General features: G+C 36.3%; 1 protein-coding gene across 3 annotated transcripts in view; it reads right to left on the reverse strand.

Annotated features, from left to right (window-relative positions):
- Positions 1-17,200, reverse strand: part of LOC107681051 (microtubule-associated serine/threonine-protein kinase 4-like) — a 135,346-nt gene that overhangs the window by 52,195 nt on the left and 65,951 nt on the right. The window contains exon 1 of one of the 3 annotated variants that reach the window (XM_016477196.1): positions 4,995-5,693. The exons of the other annotated variants lie outside the window; for them this stretch is intronic. Coding sequence (XP_016332682.1) covers positions 4,995-5,063 — 69 coding nt within the window. The 5' untranslated portion in view covers positions 5,064-5,693. Of the gene's footprint in view, positions 1-4,994; positions 5,694-17,200 lie in introns of those variants that run through there. 3 annotated transcript variants of the gene reach the window in all.

Consider the following 17,200-nt stretch of genomic DNA (forward strand, 5'->3'; position numbering starts at 1 on the left):
GAAAAGGAAAAGGAAAGAAGATTCTCGAAGTTGACCAAGCTAAAGAAAACCACAGAGGTAGGGGAGTGCACATTGTTCTTCCAGTAAAAAGGAAGAGTTTGTATTGGTCAGACAGAAGGTCAGTGGTCAGGGTACAAGGGCTGGGAAGTGCTATGGAGGTCAATCCAGCTAATAATGTGTTCATGGCACTCAGAGATCCCTCAGGGCCACAGACTAGTGTTTTCATCATCTGTAAAGGTCAGCTGACATGACAGGCTGAAGGAACGTGCCTAGCTTCCCTTCACACCATCATATCTGTTACCCAACAGTATTTCGTCCTCTTGTCTGAGCATTTTGATTCACCTTATTATTCTACACTGGGAAGGTCTGTATTATGTGGCATTTCTAGAAGACTACAGAGAATGCAGTAAAACAAAGGGCGAGTGTGACAACTGTGCCAAAAAGCTTGTTTCTTTTCATTCATGTTTTTGTGGCCTGTGTTTAGAGAGACTATCATCTTAGCACAGCCACACACACACACACACAATATTCTGACACTCCTTATATGATCTTCTAACACACTATAACATGTTAGGATCTTCGGTTTAATTATTCATATAAATGCTATAGAGATGTTCATCTACTGTACTCAACCTAAATCCAACAAATGAACAACATTCAAAGTTTGACTTGACAAACTTTCCCTTTTCATGTAAAAATAAAAAAAGACACTTTGGGTTGCATAAACGTATCAGAATTTTTATTCATTTTATTCATCCATGCTTCTGTTCAAATTACATTTCTGTTTGCTTCCTCTAATCCAAAAAAAGAATATAATAATAATAATAATAATTATAGTAAATGCATGTATATTCCTTTAAAAAATCAGAACAACCAACCAGAATTTTCCAGAATAAAATAGTAATAAATAGTAATATGTAATATGCAAATATAAACGCTACATTCATCTGCACCGATATCCGATTCATCATAGGAGACTAATTTAGGTTGTGCAGGACAAAACAATGTCTAATTTCCAGGGAGAAAAAAATTTCATCTTTCCAAGTTCCAAGCAGAGGACATTTGTTTGATGTGGGTCATTTTACCTTGACAAGCTTTTTCTGATTTGGAGCTCATTTGAAGTTCATTTAAAGTTTCCATTACTTGTTTCCTTTCAGTGGCACATCTGAAGGTAAAAATGCACCTCAGTGTCACAATCTAATTTCTACATTTCTAAAGTCCGGCTCTAATTATGTCAGTCAATCAAACCCACTTTTGCAATTTCTCCACTTACTTCATGAATGCTTTTTCAATCTCTCCACAAAGTCCATCTTCTCTTACCTTCTGCAATCCCCCCCAATTTATGATTCTCCAACAGTCTAAGAAGCGTATGTGAAGAATTGTGTATTTACTGGCCAAGAGTCAGACTCCCACTGCTAGATTAACACTGTGTCAACCGTGCAGATAGGCAGCATATGGCACGCAGCGCATACAAATTTAACTTAGATGTGCTGATAACTTCCAGAAGAGCTGAACACACTGTGCCGGACTGGTGGGCTTTTGATGTTGCCATGAATATAGAAAGAACTCAAAACTACACAACATATCAGAACAAACATGCTGTTGCTGCAGTATTAGTATTTTAGTTGAATCCAGTATCAACAGTGTTTTATTAAATATGCTTTGTTTTTATTAACAAATAATAACAAACCAACATTATATTATATAAAAAGCAATTTTCTGAAAGCACCACAGGGCCGTTGCTTTACTTATATTTGTCCACACATTACAAATAAATAAACAAATAAAATATCACCTTTAACTTTAAAAGCCCTTGTTTGTTCTCCAAAATTCATAATGAATGCACAGCACACAGTATAGTGTCCAGTGCATAAATATAAAAAGCCAGACAGTTAACGTGTGAACCATGCACATTAATAGTGTGGAAAATGAGAATTGACTGATGTGCCCATATGGGCACAAACATCTCTCAGACATGATCAATCACGCTTATTGAATTCTGATACATCGTCGTATATCATGCACAACAAAGCACTCTTGTCTTTGTCAGCCTTTGTGAATGTGACTAAGATTTCTCACTATACACATAAATCAAATATGGCGCCAAGTCATTCACAAAACAAACATTACATTACATTACAAACATATTAAGTATACAGGATATTAAGTGATTTTTCCATAAAGATATTTTAATTGCCTAGACCTTAAACACATTACTTTATATAAAAAACAAAAAAACAAAACACAATCCATATTCCTCAAGACTACCAAATAATTACTTCCATGCAAAAAAAAATAAAAATAGCAATTACATGTGCACCTTTTTTTTGTTATTAGATCAAGTCAAATGTGAAGCGAAGCTTAATACAACTAAACAAATGCAGGGAGATGACCCCATGAGACTTCTGAACACACATTCACTGCAACTGTAATTACAAAGCTAATATAGCACCACTACGGTCTATTCATTCTAATTACCTGCCAGTATCTACCGCCCATTTCAATATGTTCTGCTGACAACAATATCCTCAGTGGAACCAGACAATCTTACAGGATACAGCCCGGAAGACCCATGTTTATTTGCTAAACAATATGTTTTAGTCTTTTTGAATTGCATTACTGAATCTAATGTCATAACAGGCAGAACATTTGGGCGGTAGTGAGAAAATTCTATCAATGCTGTTGAAAGTGAAAGATCTTTTTATATGGCATGTTGTTTAAACTGAGACTGTAACATTTCAATTTAACATTCTTCCTGACCAATTCACACCAACAAAATTATATAGCAAAACAGATCCCTGATGAAAGATACATTTTATTTACACAAAGACTTTTAACCTTTACATTTAACCCTTTTCTTTATTTAAAGGCTGAAATGTGAGGTCTACCATTTTATGAAATTTTTTGTTAGCTTTATTTGAACGTCTAGGTTTTTGAATATTTCCAGCACATTTTAACAATACCGTGATACTGTGATCATTTTGGTCACTATAATTGTGATAAGAAATTTTTATATCATTTCATCTCTAGAATGATGACAGAATAAAAGACATAAGAAATACAAATGGATGAATGAATAAACAAATGAGTTAAAATAATAAATAAAAATTAATAAACAATAGCAAAAAATACAATAATGAACGAATTAATTTAAAAAAAATACAAGAATGAACGAATGAATGTAAAAACACAAGAATGAGTGAATGAATAAAAAAGTACAAGAATGAATGAATGAATTTTTAAAAAATACAAGAATGAGCGAATTAACAAATACAAGAATGAACGGATGTAAAAAAAATTCAAGAATGAGTGAATGAAATAAAAATTACAAGAATGAACGAATGAATGTAAAAAATACAAGAATGAGTGAATTAATTACTACAAGAATGAAAAATTAATTTTAAAAAATACAAGAATGAGCTAATTAAAAAAATACAATGAGTGAATGAAGAAAAAAACCAATGAATGAGCGAATGAATGAGTGAATGATCTAACTGGGGGGAAAAATGTTGCTCTGTTGCTCTATTGTTGGACAAATACAGATTATCATTTTAGGAATTCTTTGAGTTCACAGAAATGCACTGTTACAATTCAAAGTTTTTGAGGCGAATATGCAATCGAGGTGTGTGGACAAGCCTTTAGATTTAAACTCCAACATAATTATACTCAACTGAAAGCTCTCCCAAACACAATTAGAAGTGACGCTGTGTGTTGCGTGGGTCTCAGAACAATTGCCCTGCATGCTGCAGCTACCTTCATGTAATTGACAAAGCAGCTAATTGACTCAACCTTCTCACCGACATCAACCTGTCTAAATTTAGCCATGTAACACACTCACTTTCTTTGCTGTAGTGACAATTACAACATTAACTCAATTCAGGAAGTTTCCTAACATAAAAGATTCCATATAAAAATGTCCCAATCCCCCCCCAGTCTCCGGTTTATGATCTCATAACCTGAAGCAACAGAGTGTGAAACAGTGCACTGACATGCATTTGACTGACAAATGAAAACACTGTGTCCCACATGAAATCATACAGCAGAACTCGGAATCTTGTCCTCAGGGCAAACGGTCTTTTTGTTTTATCGCCAGCTGTGGTGATGTCCACAGCACACAGAGTTTAGAAACAAGTGTCCTTTCCCATGCCTAAACAAAGACTATAAGAGTCTCTTTAATGTCACCATTTCACAAAGAGATTAACCACCAATGGATGGATGACTAACTCACACAGCAGTTACTCCAAATACAATGTCTTGAAGGGATAGATCATACAAAAAAGGAAATTCCATTCCTTTTTTGTTCTGCAGCAGAACGTCATATTGGTTTGGAATACATTAGTGGCAATGCCGAACAACAATTAATACAAAAAGAGCAGAAGCAGAAACTTTTCAAAATCGTGAATGCCTCAGATAATTTCACAGTTATCACCAATAATACACAAATTACACACTAAGATGGAAAAGTCCAATTAATTGTTAAATTCATTCATTAAAAACATTAATTAAAAATGTTCTGAAATTATCTCAAACACAATCCAGCCTAAATACAATATTCAAAATAAAATAAAAAATTATAAATAATGCTAAAAATGCTGTCAAACATCTCACTATAAAGTGTTGTCAGAAACTTCATTGTTTTATTACAACTACCAAGAACTTAACAGTCTAACAAAGACAGCTTCCTTTAAAAAGATAATTTTCTTGTGTTCTATCAGTTTTGTAAAGTTGCTGATCTTGTTTAAAAAGAAACTGACAAGTTCTGAAGGTATAAACTATGAAAAGACTGCAAAGTGCAAATATAGGTATTGGTTTCTGTCTCTCTGCACAGTGACAAAACACACATTTTCAGTCTTCCAGTGCAGTATTTGGATGTTTCAGCATGCAAAGACACAGACTCTATTCTGTAATTCACCCCACATCCAAGTGTTCACATAAAAGCTACAAAACAACGAAGTGGCAAACACCCACGCCCCGCATCGCTCTATATTCCCTACCTGTAGCCCGCGTCTCCTCAGAATGCTGGACTCATCCATGCCAGAGAGGCAGAACGCATACTCTCTCATTCGCACTCTCGCTGTGTGTGTGTGCGTGTCTCACTGCTACTTAGCCATACTGCACCGCGCTCCTACAGGCACGCTCCATCTGATCCGAGCAGATGCTAAAGATTTACATCAGAACTTATCTGATTGGAGGGGGCCGGTCAGCTGACATGTCGATGTTTCGCTCTCTTTGAACTTCAGGACAATGTGCGAGCATGTATGTGTTTGAAGAGAAGAGCGGATGTGAGCATGTGAAAGAGAGAGAGCTTGTGAACGCGTGTTTAATGAAAGAGCAAGAGAGATGGGGAATGCAGGAGGGGCTAGAGAGGAGTAGAGAGGTAGGAGGGGTGAAGAACGGCAGATTAAATTCAGTGTAAAATCCCATGAGGGCTGCCGATTCATTCCCCCCAAACAGGCACGTTCTGTGGCACCCAGAGTGACCGCTTGCAGGGAAAGAACAGATAGGAAATCCTGTTGTGCATTGTTTTGCCAGCACTAAACAATGAGGCTGGCATCCTGTGTCCGGGGACCGGGGTCCGGGGACCGAACCACATTCGGTCAATGGTGTTAGCGAGCTGATGTTGAGTGGTATTGAGTTCCTATTTGTCTTTCAACTGGAGCTGTAGATAAGGAGTCAGGAGTGAAGGTCAGAAGGCTTTGCGGTCATGGCCAGGGTGAACTGGGCAGAAATAAATGAGATGGGATCGCACAATGAGAGCACAGGGGTAGACGGGGCATCCTGTAACGGCTAGTTTGCAAGCACTTCCTTCATTATTGTAATGAGCTATAGCTGACAGGAAGACTTTTCCTTCCCTTCCAACATAAACAAGCTTGAACAATAAAACCTTTTCTATCAGATTCTCCATTTTAAACCAGCACTGTCTCCATGTTTATGGCAGTAGCAATGTCTTTAGCTATTCTGTCGCCTTTCACATGTTTTTTTTTCCAGTGTTTTGCGCAATGAGCTCTAGGCTTTTGGCAAATTGGCAAATGCATGCAAAAGTTTGTGAACACAAGACTGCATTCTGTGTGACCGCCCCCTAAGAAACTTATTAGATCAGGGTTAGGTAAACCAGGAACAGGTATAATTATAAGGGGTATCCTCAGTCAAAAATTAACTATTTGCCAAAACTGCCAATGGCCGGTGACTTGAGAAAATGCACCCTATATAAAATAGTATATAATATATATTACGGGTATTCAATTCGTTTCATTTGAGGGCCGGATTATTTAATTTAAAATTTGAAGGGGGCCAAGGGGGAGGGCGGCCGTCTCAATCTCTTTCTGGGGGGCCTATAAAATTAGAAATTAAATTTGAATGCATATTCAGCAGTAAAATCAACTAATATTACCAACACCAACATCTATAAAAACCATTAGTGCTGTCTGTCAGTCGATTAAAAAAATGAACTAATTAATCACATTTTTCTGTAATTAATCATGATTAATTGCATATTAATATATTGTCATAATTTCACATTGAACCTCCAACTTAATGTAGAAACAACCCATATTTTAAATATGTTTATTGGCATCTCTTTATTAAGTAGCCTATTATTAACAAAGGACAGTTTTTTTTTATACCAATACTGCAACTGATGTCTCGATTAATTGAATTTCATCTCAATTTTAGGCATTAATTATAGCCATTCAACATTACAGTATATTTTTAAGATTTAGTAGGCTCTGACAAATATAACTTTTAATTTAAGTGAACTTAAAACAATCTTCACAAACTATAAATTGTATTTTTGGCATAATTGTGTGTTTTTGCCAGTTGAAGAGCTACTAGAGCGTTGTCTGAAGCGGCTCAGCACATGCGTACAGCAGAATGCACAGCCTTTCAAACTGTACTCCATTTGATAATCATCTTCGTCCAGTGTCTGCGCTATTTCTCGCCAGACGTTATGACAGATAACTGCCTTTATACTCGTTGAAACTAGAGTTGTGGATATCTCATAACCCCCTCACACAAGCGCTTGTCAACGCTGCCGTCTATTGATGTTGCGGTCTTCGGTAGGTTGCTGTTGTTGCATCTCTTGCTTTTCTTTTTCGGCTGTAAAACAACGGCCCAGGCCATTGATTCCACCTTGTGGACAAACTAATTAGTGCAAAAACAATTCAAGGCGTATGTGCGACCTGCGTGTCCTCTTCCCTCGGCCGGGCCCGTGGGCCGCCAATTGAATAGCCCTGATATATATAATGCAAAATATAAACTATTCTCATTAAAAATTTGGCAAGATAGTTGGTTGCATGTTATAAGGGACTAGACTTGTGCCGGTATTCGGTAATGCGATATATATCACGGTAATGAATATGCACGATATTGTTATCGTGGGCACTTCTAAATACCGTGAATAATTATATATTACAAGTTATTCAGAATTTTGAATGCATTTTAAGAATACTTTTCCCATCAACTGGTCAAAATGCACAACACCGCTGCATGCTGTGTGAAAGACACGTGCCTCTGATGTAAATTTAAACTAAATTTCAATACCGTGATAATACCGTATACCGTGATAAAAGCATTAGCAATTAATCGCAACATGAAAATTTGATACCGGCATATCCCTATAAGGGACACTATGCTGATTTTTGGCCTCATTTGGCTCTTACTGAATGTTAATTTTAGGCCCAGTCCTACCTTTTCTCCTGCTAGTGCCGCCCCTGCATCTGACTCTGTAACAATACAAAGCTGGTTGAAAACTGGCGAACTTGTCCTTTAAGACTATTTGTTAAAGCAATCTTCCCCAACCAGTCGCTTTTGAAAATATGTTGTTTTGTACATCGTACTAGTCTCAGCAGCTACATGCTAAAATGTCCAGTTCTAATTTGACTGCTGTTACACAATTTCTAGGAGTCAGGACAGGGAGCAATTTATCTGGCAACACATTTGTGTTAACAATGAGCACTTTTAAAGAACAAATAATCATAGGATAAGTTTTCAAGGTACTCAACACAGTACTCTTGTTTGTGAGTAGCAAGTAGACAACATATTTATGAGCAGAATTATATTCCAATATGGTTTGGTAATTTTATAGCTATAGCAATAAAACAATGCCCAAAATAAGCTGCCAAATGGACTAGACTTAATGCTAACAGTCAAAAGTCCAGCTATACATAGATAAACTATTATTTGGTAAGGCCAAGGTCCACTGTGTGTACCATTTTGTACTAGCAACAACCCAGCTACCATGTTCCATCAACTTGACCACCGTAAGCTGGTATATGACCTGGTTTTTCCCAGTAAGATGCCCTCAAAAAACTAATTATCCCCAGAACCAGCTACATATCGGGAGTCAATATAGTGTGATTTCATGGGCAGCTGAAGTGGTATTTTTAAGGCATCCATTTGCCAATCTTTTTTTCTCCTGGAGTGTTATACAGCGGTGCAGTCTTATTAACATGTTGAGATGAAACTTTAAGCGATGACCATCGTGCCAATCCCAATCGTCAATTTTACAGTCTGCTGTGTGTTTTTTTTCTTGCTCGCCCTCTCTCACACGTTCTCTCACCTTCCCACACACTCACACTCTCTCGCTCCAACATACTAACAAACCCTCAGTCTTTCTCACTCATTCATTTCAATTCACCATGACTGCCGTGTGAATATTAAGTGGGTTCCCCCCAGTTCTCCTTGTTTCTCCAGCGAAGCTTGAACGATGCCAGTTACGGAGCAGCACAAAAGAGATTGACAGTTACCTGCAGAATATGTACGAAAATGATTTTAGAAGGTCAAACGTGTGAAAATGTAATAAACTCTTCTTCGTCAGCTCATCTACCACAGTTTGCCTGCAGGAGAGCAGTGTTCATTTGGTGAGAGAATGATAAGAAGCATAATCTGACATTGGCATTTTAAAATTCTTTCAAACTGAGGCAAAGAGCTTGGATTAAAATATGTCTCTTCTCTGTAGAGGAACAATTTTGGAAGATTATCCTGGGAGAATTAGTCCCGATTCAGCAAGTACAGTGAATGGTAGGAGAAGGGAACAATTACAACATTCCTTTTTAAAGTTACTTGTTATTTCTCATTCGGTTTTGGGTATGCTCCATGTGGCGGGGTATGAATGCAAACACTGAACTTCCTCAAGTGTATTCAAGGAAACGGTTTTCGTTGCAGGAACTGAAAACATAATTGGCTGGAAACCACTTCATTGGCAAAAGCGAAAACTCACACCATCACCCTTGCTTCCTGTAGAACTGCAGCAAACACATTCAATAAGGGATACAGTTGAGTCAACCGCTGCATGCAATTTGCTACAACAACATCCTTTCGGTTTTGGAACATCATTGAGTATTCCTCTGGCCAGGCTTTAGGAAGAACAACAAAATTCTAATTTCAAATTACGTGATCAAATGTGATAATTATTGGTGTCAAACATTTGAACAAAAAAAATAATACATACACTTGATGCACGATAACAAATGAGGTTTGTATGTCTCTATGTATGTGCATTGAAATAAAAGGCTAAATTAAATGTTCAAATAAATCAATATCTATATCATTTGGATTACTTTTACAATAATTTTATGAGCATTTTGAAGCATCACAGTTTTAGGTGAATAGACTTACAATAATTTTATGAGCATTTTGAAACATCACAGTTTTAAGTGAATAGACTTTCAATATAGAGACAGAACTCTTAAGTTTCATTAAAAATATATTAATTTGTGTTCCAAAGATGAATGAAACTCTTATGGATTTGGAACGACACGAGGGTGAGTAAATGACAGAATTTTTGGGGGAATTATCCCTTTAAGGCAACTTCGACAACCCTAAGAAATACATTTTCCAATACATTAAACACTATTATTTATTTGTTTGCTTGTTTGTTTGTTCTCTCAAATCCCTTGTAGATAACTATAATCATGACCATTCTGTGGCTAAAATCCATCCTTCTCTACTTAAAGCCAATCAAAATTAGCCATGTTTTCTGACTACATGAATACCTTAGTGGAGCTACTACACTCTCAACATGTAAATTTCATTAAAAACTCTAAAGGTTTGTTATAAGATCTTGTGAGGATACAGCAGGTTAGTCCTAGAACTCTTTGTTTGATAGAAAGTTCCAGGACCAACAAAGGATGCTTTGTACATAAATTACATTGTGCATCCTTGTCTGATACTGGTGAAGATGAATATGGGGATAGGGAACAAGGGAGATGGGCAGTGCAGGGTCATGCTGAGGTCATCACAGGTGAAGAAAGAAGTTTTGGCCAATGGTCATGACAGGATGTGAGAGACCTCTTTGTTCTCAGTGGGTGGGAGACTTGAGAGGCTTCCATATGAAAGTTTAAAGAGTCTAAAGGAAATGGAGAGATAGAGAAAGAGACGTAAAGTGGAAAGGGGCTTCAGAGGTGAGGGCAGAGGGGCCTGTGGTGAAGGTTGATTGAGTGACCTGTGAGTGTCCACATTTTCACCAATGTCCATCTATGCATTACTGCCAACGCTTGCATTCTCGTTCAAACTCACGTGTCAGGACGATAAGACTGCCTGAAGGGCGAGCGTAAAAGAAGCTCGGGATTGTTGACGGGATTGTCGAGCGCTTGTGAGAAGTTTTCAGTGCGCAGTGACATGCGCACACATCCAAAGCGCACGCATACAGACAGCCGCATCGACAGCGCGCTGTCGATAATAATATATTTATTATTATTGCAATACCTGCCAGCACTAGATAAAATAGTGTGTAAATTTGCACTTAGCTATATAATTTTTATTGCTTGTGTTTCAATTATATCTCACCATCTTGTAGCACTTTGAAGGTTGGAAAATATGACAAACAATGTAATTTCACCTGATGGTTAATGCAGCGATATTTCAGTAGCAAACCATTTCAAAATGGAACGGGCCAGCGAGTCAAGGGTTCAACATCCTAACTGCTCCCACTTCATCAGAAAGACAGTTCCCATTTAACTGCCGTCTCCCTGTGTACACACTGACATGCAGCATGTCTGTAATTCAATTCGGGTTTACTAAACGAGGCTTTCACCTCTCATAACCCTCGAGATGATTTTGAAAGTCAAGGAAAAACGGACATATGTACCACTGCAAAAGTTGACAAGAAAAGACAAGACCACATAGAAGGTTATTTTAAGTCCTACTTAAAACATTGAACTTTAAACACAAATGGCAAGTGGCTATGGAGTTTTCAATGCCAAATGCTGATATATACAGAGAGTTAGGTGGCAAATGACCAATGTAATGCTGATGTGTAAATAACAGAATTTCAATAAAAGCTACTTATTTATTTTTTAATAAATAAAAAGAAAAAGTGTAGGTAATTTTAAAATGACCAAAATACCAACCAGTATGTCTGTCAATCAAACAACAGCATTAAAAGCACAAACATAAAACCTGAAAGGCTGTTGGTTTGAATGACGTTATTCTTCCTGCCCTGCGGTTCCGGCTCAGAAAACAGGCTAAGACAAAAGACACTGTTATCAGTAAAGGACATCTCTGGCCAAAATAATGAAGAGGGTCTCACGGCGTTCTAGCCCATCTGAGTCTGTCAGGGGCGTAAGGACATGAGCCAGAGGCCTGCGGAGACCAAACACACACAATGCTGCTTCACAGACCTGAAACCATTCCAGTCACAGTCCGTCCCACCAGACCTGATAACAGCACACTTTAATTGACACATCAAACACCAAGGGCAAACCTGACGGCCACCACAGAGCACCTGCAGTACGAGTATAACATCAGAGCACATAATGACGTCATGCAATAGAATCAATTTCTTAAATATCATATTACATGATTGTATCAAATCAACATGTCACAATTAAGACCCTTGACCTGGCATTATAAAATTTAAGCAACATTGCCACTAATATTGCCAGTTTTCTAAATATTAAGATTTTTAATAGCATATTTAAATTTCAGTAGCTAAAATGGCATTCAAGTTGGTGCTGTAGGTTTGATTCATTTGTGTCAACCATTTCAAAAGGTATATTTCAAAGAATCAATTTCAAACTATTTAGTAGCACTTTTAGGAAAATGTATATAGGCATACATTTCTGTTTATTGCTACACAACCGGTCAAAAGTTTGGAATAATTACACATTTTAATGTTTTTAAAAGAAGTCTCTTATGTTTACTGAGACTGCATTTTTTTTGTGAGAGTAATAACTGTAAAATAACAGAACAGTTTTCTATTTTGATATATTTTAAAATATAAATCATTCCTGTGATGCCAATAAATGCCAATAAATGAATGCAGATATAATAAATAAATGCAGAAATAAATATGAGTGATTTTCAAAAAAAAAAAGAACTGATAAAAAATAAATGAAAATGATTAAATATTCTGCATTGCGTTAATTTTGGGAAAACGGTGTGGAAATCATTTATATTGTTCATTTTTTAAATAAAAAAATATATAACAATGAAGAGGGTCTCACGGCCACAAAGCCTCAACATCAGGATTATGATGTCTTATCTCCATATCTGGCCAGGAGGAGTTGTATTGATTTCCTGTCAGAGTTAATCATGCTCAGGACAGATGAGATGCCATGACAAAAGCAGGTTAAAACTTCACACTGATCTAAGATCAGATTTGTGTCTTTCTTACAGTGGATCTGGCTAAGATTTGTTTGGCTCAACGGGTCCACAATCAGCATGAAAACACAAGGGCTTCCCGGTGCACCATGACGAGTTGTAATGCTCGCTGAAGGGAGAAATAGATAGAGGTGGAGGAGAGGACAAACCCACATGAAGTCAGGACATTGAACTATACTATTACAAACACAAAAACAATTTAAGTGGTTGAAAAAAACTCTGAACTACACAGATAGTGAAATGCTGGCTGTGTCTCAGCAAACATCCACTATGACAAGTTCCTCTTGGATTTAAGCCAGGCAATGAAAGACCTCAAGCTCTATAACATCATCAAAGCAAAATATTTAATAAACATCCTTTTGTGGAAAAGTGTAAGACAACTATAAATTTCTGGTCTGGTCCATGATAACGGTAATTTCTGCAATGGATGCACAACATAGAGGTTTGATTTTAGTTACTTATTATGCTACCATATTTTTACTTTTTTACTAAAATGTGCAGTGACTTATTCCAAAGCAACTTAAATAATGCAATTAACATCAAGCATGCAAAACAGCGCATTTCGGTAGTTTCTTTAAAAAATGTTTACATGTTGTTAAAAATGACTTTTGATCTTTCATTCCTGTTCAGTTAAATTGAGAGGATTTGCTGTGAAGAAAGTGGAACTATTGTGTTTATAAAGGTTTTTAATAAATATTTTGTTTTATTTACTGGTATTTTACATTAATTCTGAATGTGATTTACACACTGATGTGACTTATCAGTGTTCTTTCTTTCTCTCTTTAAAAAAAAAGGCAATTTTGACCTGGTGACTTACATTCACGTGCAACTTATTTTCTGGAAAATGCAGTATATATTCAGTATACATTATAATATACTAGGGCTGTGCAATATATCGAAATTATCGAAATATCGCAAATGTACATATCGCAATATGCATATCGCTACAGCTTGCAATATTTGGGGCCATGAGGGCCATGAAAAGAGAAAATCACTCACTGCTCTGACCTAAATAACTTTTGTAGCTTAAATAAGAATCAGTGCATATTGAATTCAAAGAGTAAATTCTAAGCAGTTTTTTATTTTTCCTTTTTATTATACAGTTCCTAAACTCATGTTAAAATGACATTTTTATGTAATGCTCGAGTAAAACACTACCGTTCACTTTCAGAAGTTGTTGTAGGGGTGCTTTCTTATTAGAATCAGAATCAGAAGGAGCTTTATTCACCACTTAAGTGTGCGCAAACACAAGGAATTTGTTGTGGTTTTACAGGAACTCTTGGTACACGCATACATACATACAAATAACCATATATATATATATGACACAAGATAGTTATAGAAGTTCACAGAACTGACTCAGCAACAGCTAAGTAAAACTGTTTCATCTGAGCATGTGGCACTTTAAGCATTATCGTATCGCATATCGATTATCACATTATTTAATGAGTTATCGCATATCGCATTTTTCTTCAATATCGCACAGCCCTATAATATACTGTATACAGTTATTTGATCGTGTATATTTAACTAATCTTACAGTATTAACATTTAAAATGTCATCTTTAGGAAATCTATAAATGAAAATCTATTATTTCATACTGCACATTATAGGGTTGTGATTTCTTAATAAAACATAGAACTTGAATATTGTCTATTTACTGGTTATCAACCACAACATAATAATCAGCTTTTAGGTTTAAACCAGTATTTTAGTACCAGTTAATCCCTAATTTACACCAAAATTCTATTATAAACCCCAGAACATTGGAGATCATAAATTATTTATTATTAATTTAATAAAATTGAATAATTTAGTTTTACAGTATTAACAATAATTGTAGTCTCTATGGTATTTTGCCTCAAACTATTGTTAACATCGCAAATTATTGTAAGGATAGAAGTATAATATGTTGTATTATATTCATATATAATACAATATATAAATATAATTTATCCAAACATCTCCTTATAGCTCAGACAGGATTTGGGAACTGATGAAAATGTTCTCTAAGGGGATCTTTAACTCTGGTGACTCACTGTGACTCCCGTAGTGTCATAACTAATAAACAATCCCTTTGTAGTCGTCATTTGCATTCTACCCTGTGCGACTACCGCTGGATCCTAATAAAAACCGCAATCGCCCTAAGCAGACCTGCCAAAAGAGCACAGAGTCGATTCAAAATCTTTCTAATAAATTGCATAATTCATCAGTTTCAGATATGACAGTGTTGGGACAATTTGATTTATGGAGCACAAAACCCATAGTAAAGAAACTGAAGATAAAAAGGTGGTGGCCATTTCTGAAAAGCTCTCCTAGCAGTTTGAACAGATTTATACATAACATGCTAAATAAGATGGATGGATGGATGGATGTTTCTCACTTTAGAGGTCTTGGATTAAAATGCATTAGTCATATTGATGGTCACAAGTCACCATCCACTCTCAATGTATAGAAAAGAGCAGCGTTCAACATTTGTTCATTATGTAACATTTCTTTGTGTACTCCACAAGAAAAATCCATAGTTTACATTAAAAAAAAGATTATTTGTGATGTCATATGGTATGACTGTTTTCCAGTTAAGCCCATAACAGAAATGTGTCAACCAGTAAATATTTTGTTACACCATTTACACCACTGTATATCCACCACGATTTACAAATTCCAACACATAACAGAAAACTATAGCCTACTTTGAAAACAGATGGGCTATTCCCGTGTAGACAGCAAAGATGACTGTAATAGGAGTGATTTAATTTCAACACGTCACGCCATGTCTCACATGTCCAGTGTAAATACTGCATGACTGAAGATTGTTTACAGTTGCTATGCAATGTCGCAACTCGACACACTAATATAGTATTCAACTGTATGTTCATCCAGACACATTAATACTGTATAAATAAAATGACTGTTTTGAGGTTTTGTTTTTTCAACTCAAGTGAGCTAAATCAGTTACATACTCTCTATGGAGGGTCAGAAAGCTCTCGGATTTCATCAAAAATACCTTAATTTGTGTTCCAAAGACGAACTAACGTCTTACAGGTTTGGAACGACATGACGTTGAGTAATTAATGACAGAATTTTAATTTTTGGGTGAACTATCCCTTTAACAGTACTTCTGGAAAATTGTCAGGTTTTATAGTATTTCCTGTTAAGATAATGTACACATGGCATTATATATTATTTTATATATTATAGAGTTTTTGCATATTTTGCACAAAACTAGAGCTTTATTGTAAATGCTGCACAAACGTTTTTCCATTCATTCATTCATTGTGATGGAAATGACTCCTGAAAAGTAATTAGAAAATATTTATGAATATTTCAATTAGGGCTGCACGATAAATCGCATGCGATATTTAATGCGCATCTTGTCAGAAAGCCGGTTCTGTAATCTTCCAACACATAACAGAAAACTATAGCCTACTTTGAAAACAGATGGGCTATTCCCGTGTAGACAGCAAAGATGACTGTAATAGGAGTGATTTAATTTCAACACGTCACGCCATGTCTCACATGTCCAGTGTAAATACTGCATGACTGAAGATTGTTTACAGTTGCTATGCAATGTCGCAACTCGACACACTAATATAGTATTCAACTGTATGTTCATCCAGACACATTAATACTGTATAAATAAAATGACTGTTTTGAGGTTTTGTTTTTTCAACTCAAGTGAGCTAAATCAGTTACATACTCTCTATGGAGGGTCAGAAAGCTCTCGGATTTCATCAAAAATACCTTAATTTGTGTTCCAAAGACGAACTAACGTCTTACAGGTTTGGAACGACATGACGTTGAGTAATTAATGACAGAATTTTAATTTTTGGGTGAACTATCCCTTTAACAGTACTTCTGGAAAATTGTCAGGTTTTATAGTATTTCCTGTTAAGATAATGTACACATGCAATACCGCTAGACAAATACATTTCCGCTGAAGCACAATCCATTTTTTTTTATTGTTTAACTGTCTTCTTAGAGTTCCTGTGAAGAACTTGATAAAAAGCAGAAAGCACTGTAAACACAAAATCCCCTTGATAAACGGGGATATCTACCACGATCACTGAAGAAGAAAAAAAACAACAAAACCATATTTTATCTCATCCTGACTGACTCCAACAACACAAAGTTTACAAATTTCTTGAATATCCAAACAGACTAAAGCAAAAACCCATATACCCTCCACATGAGGTTTACAAAGGGAAAACAGATAAGCTCCCTCTGTGGGTGAGGAATATCTTTCCAAGGTCACATATGAACCGTCAGCCTACTCCACAGGCACTCGTTTTCACTAAACAGCGTTAACATTCCCAAGACATACTCCTTCCCTTTGTATTTTGCAGGAGGGGGAGCATCCAAAAAGATAGCGCAGGAATGGTGCAGAGGAAAAGGCCATTAGCAATTCAATGGGAGTAAACGCAAAGTGGGAAGGCCCCGCCATCATTGTTTTTCAGGGAGGCCGATTTAGAAGTAGGGTCATGTAAACAAGCCAAAGCAGCTGAGATGATACCAAACACGAGAGAGGGAGAAACACGGTTCTATTAAGTCTATTAAGATGTAAAGCAACAGCATACACACACACACACACACACACAC

Source organism: Sinocyclocheilus anshuiensis, unplaced genomic scaffold (genome assembly GCF_001515605.1).
Source record: "Sinocyclocheilus anshuiensis isolate Anshui unplaced genomic scaffold, SAMN03320099.WGS_v1.1 scaffold1736, whole genome shotgun sequence".
Lineage (NCBI taxonomy): Eukaryota > Metazoa > Chordata > Actinopteri > Cypriniformes > Cyprinidae > Sinocyclocheilus > Sinocyclocheilus anshuiensis.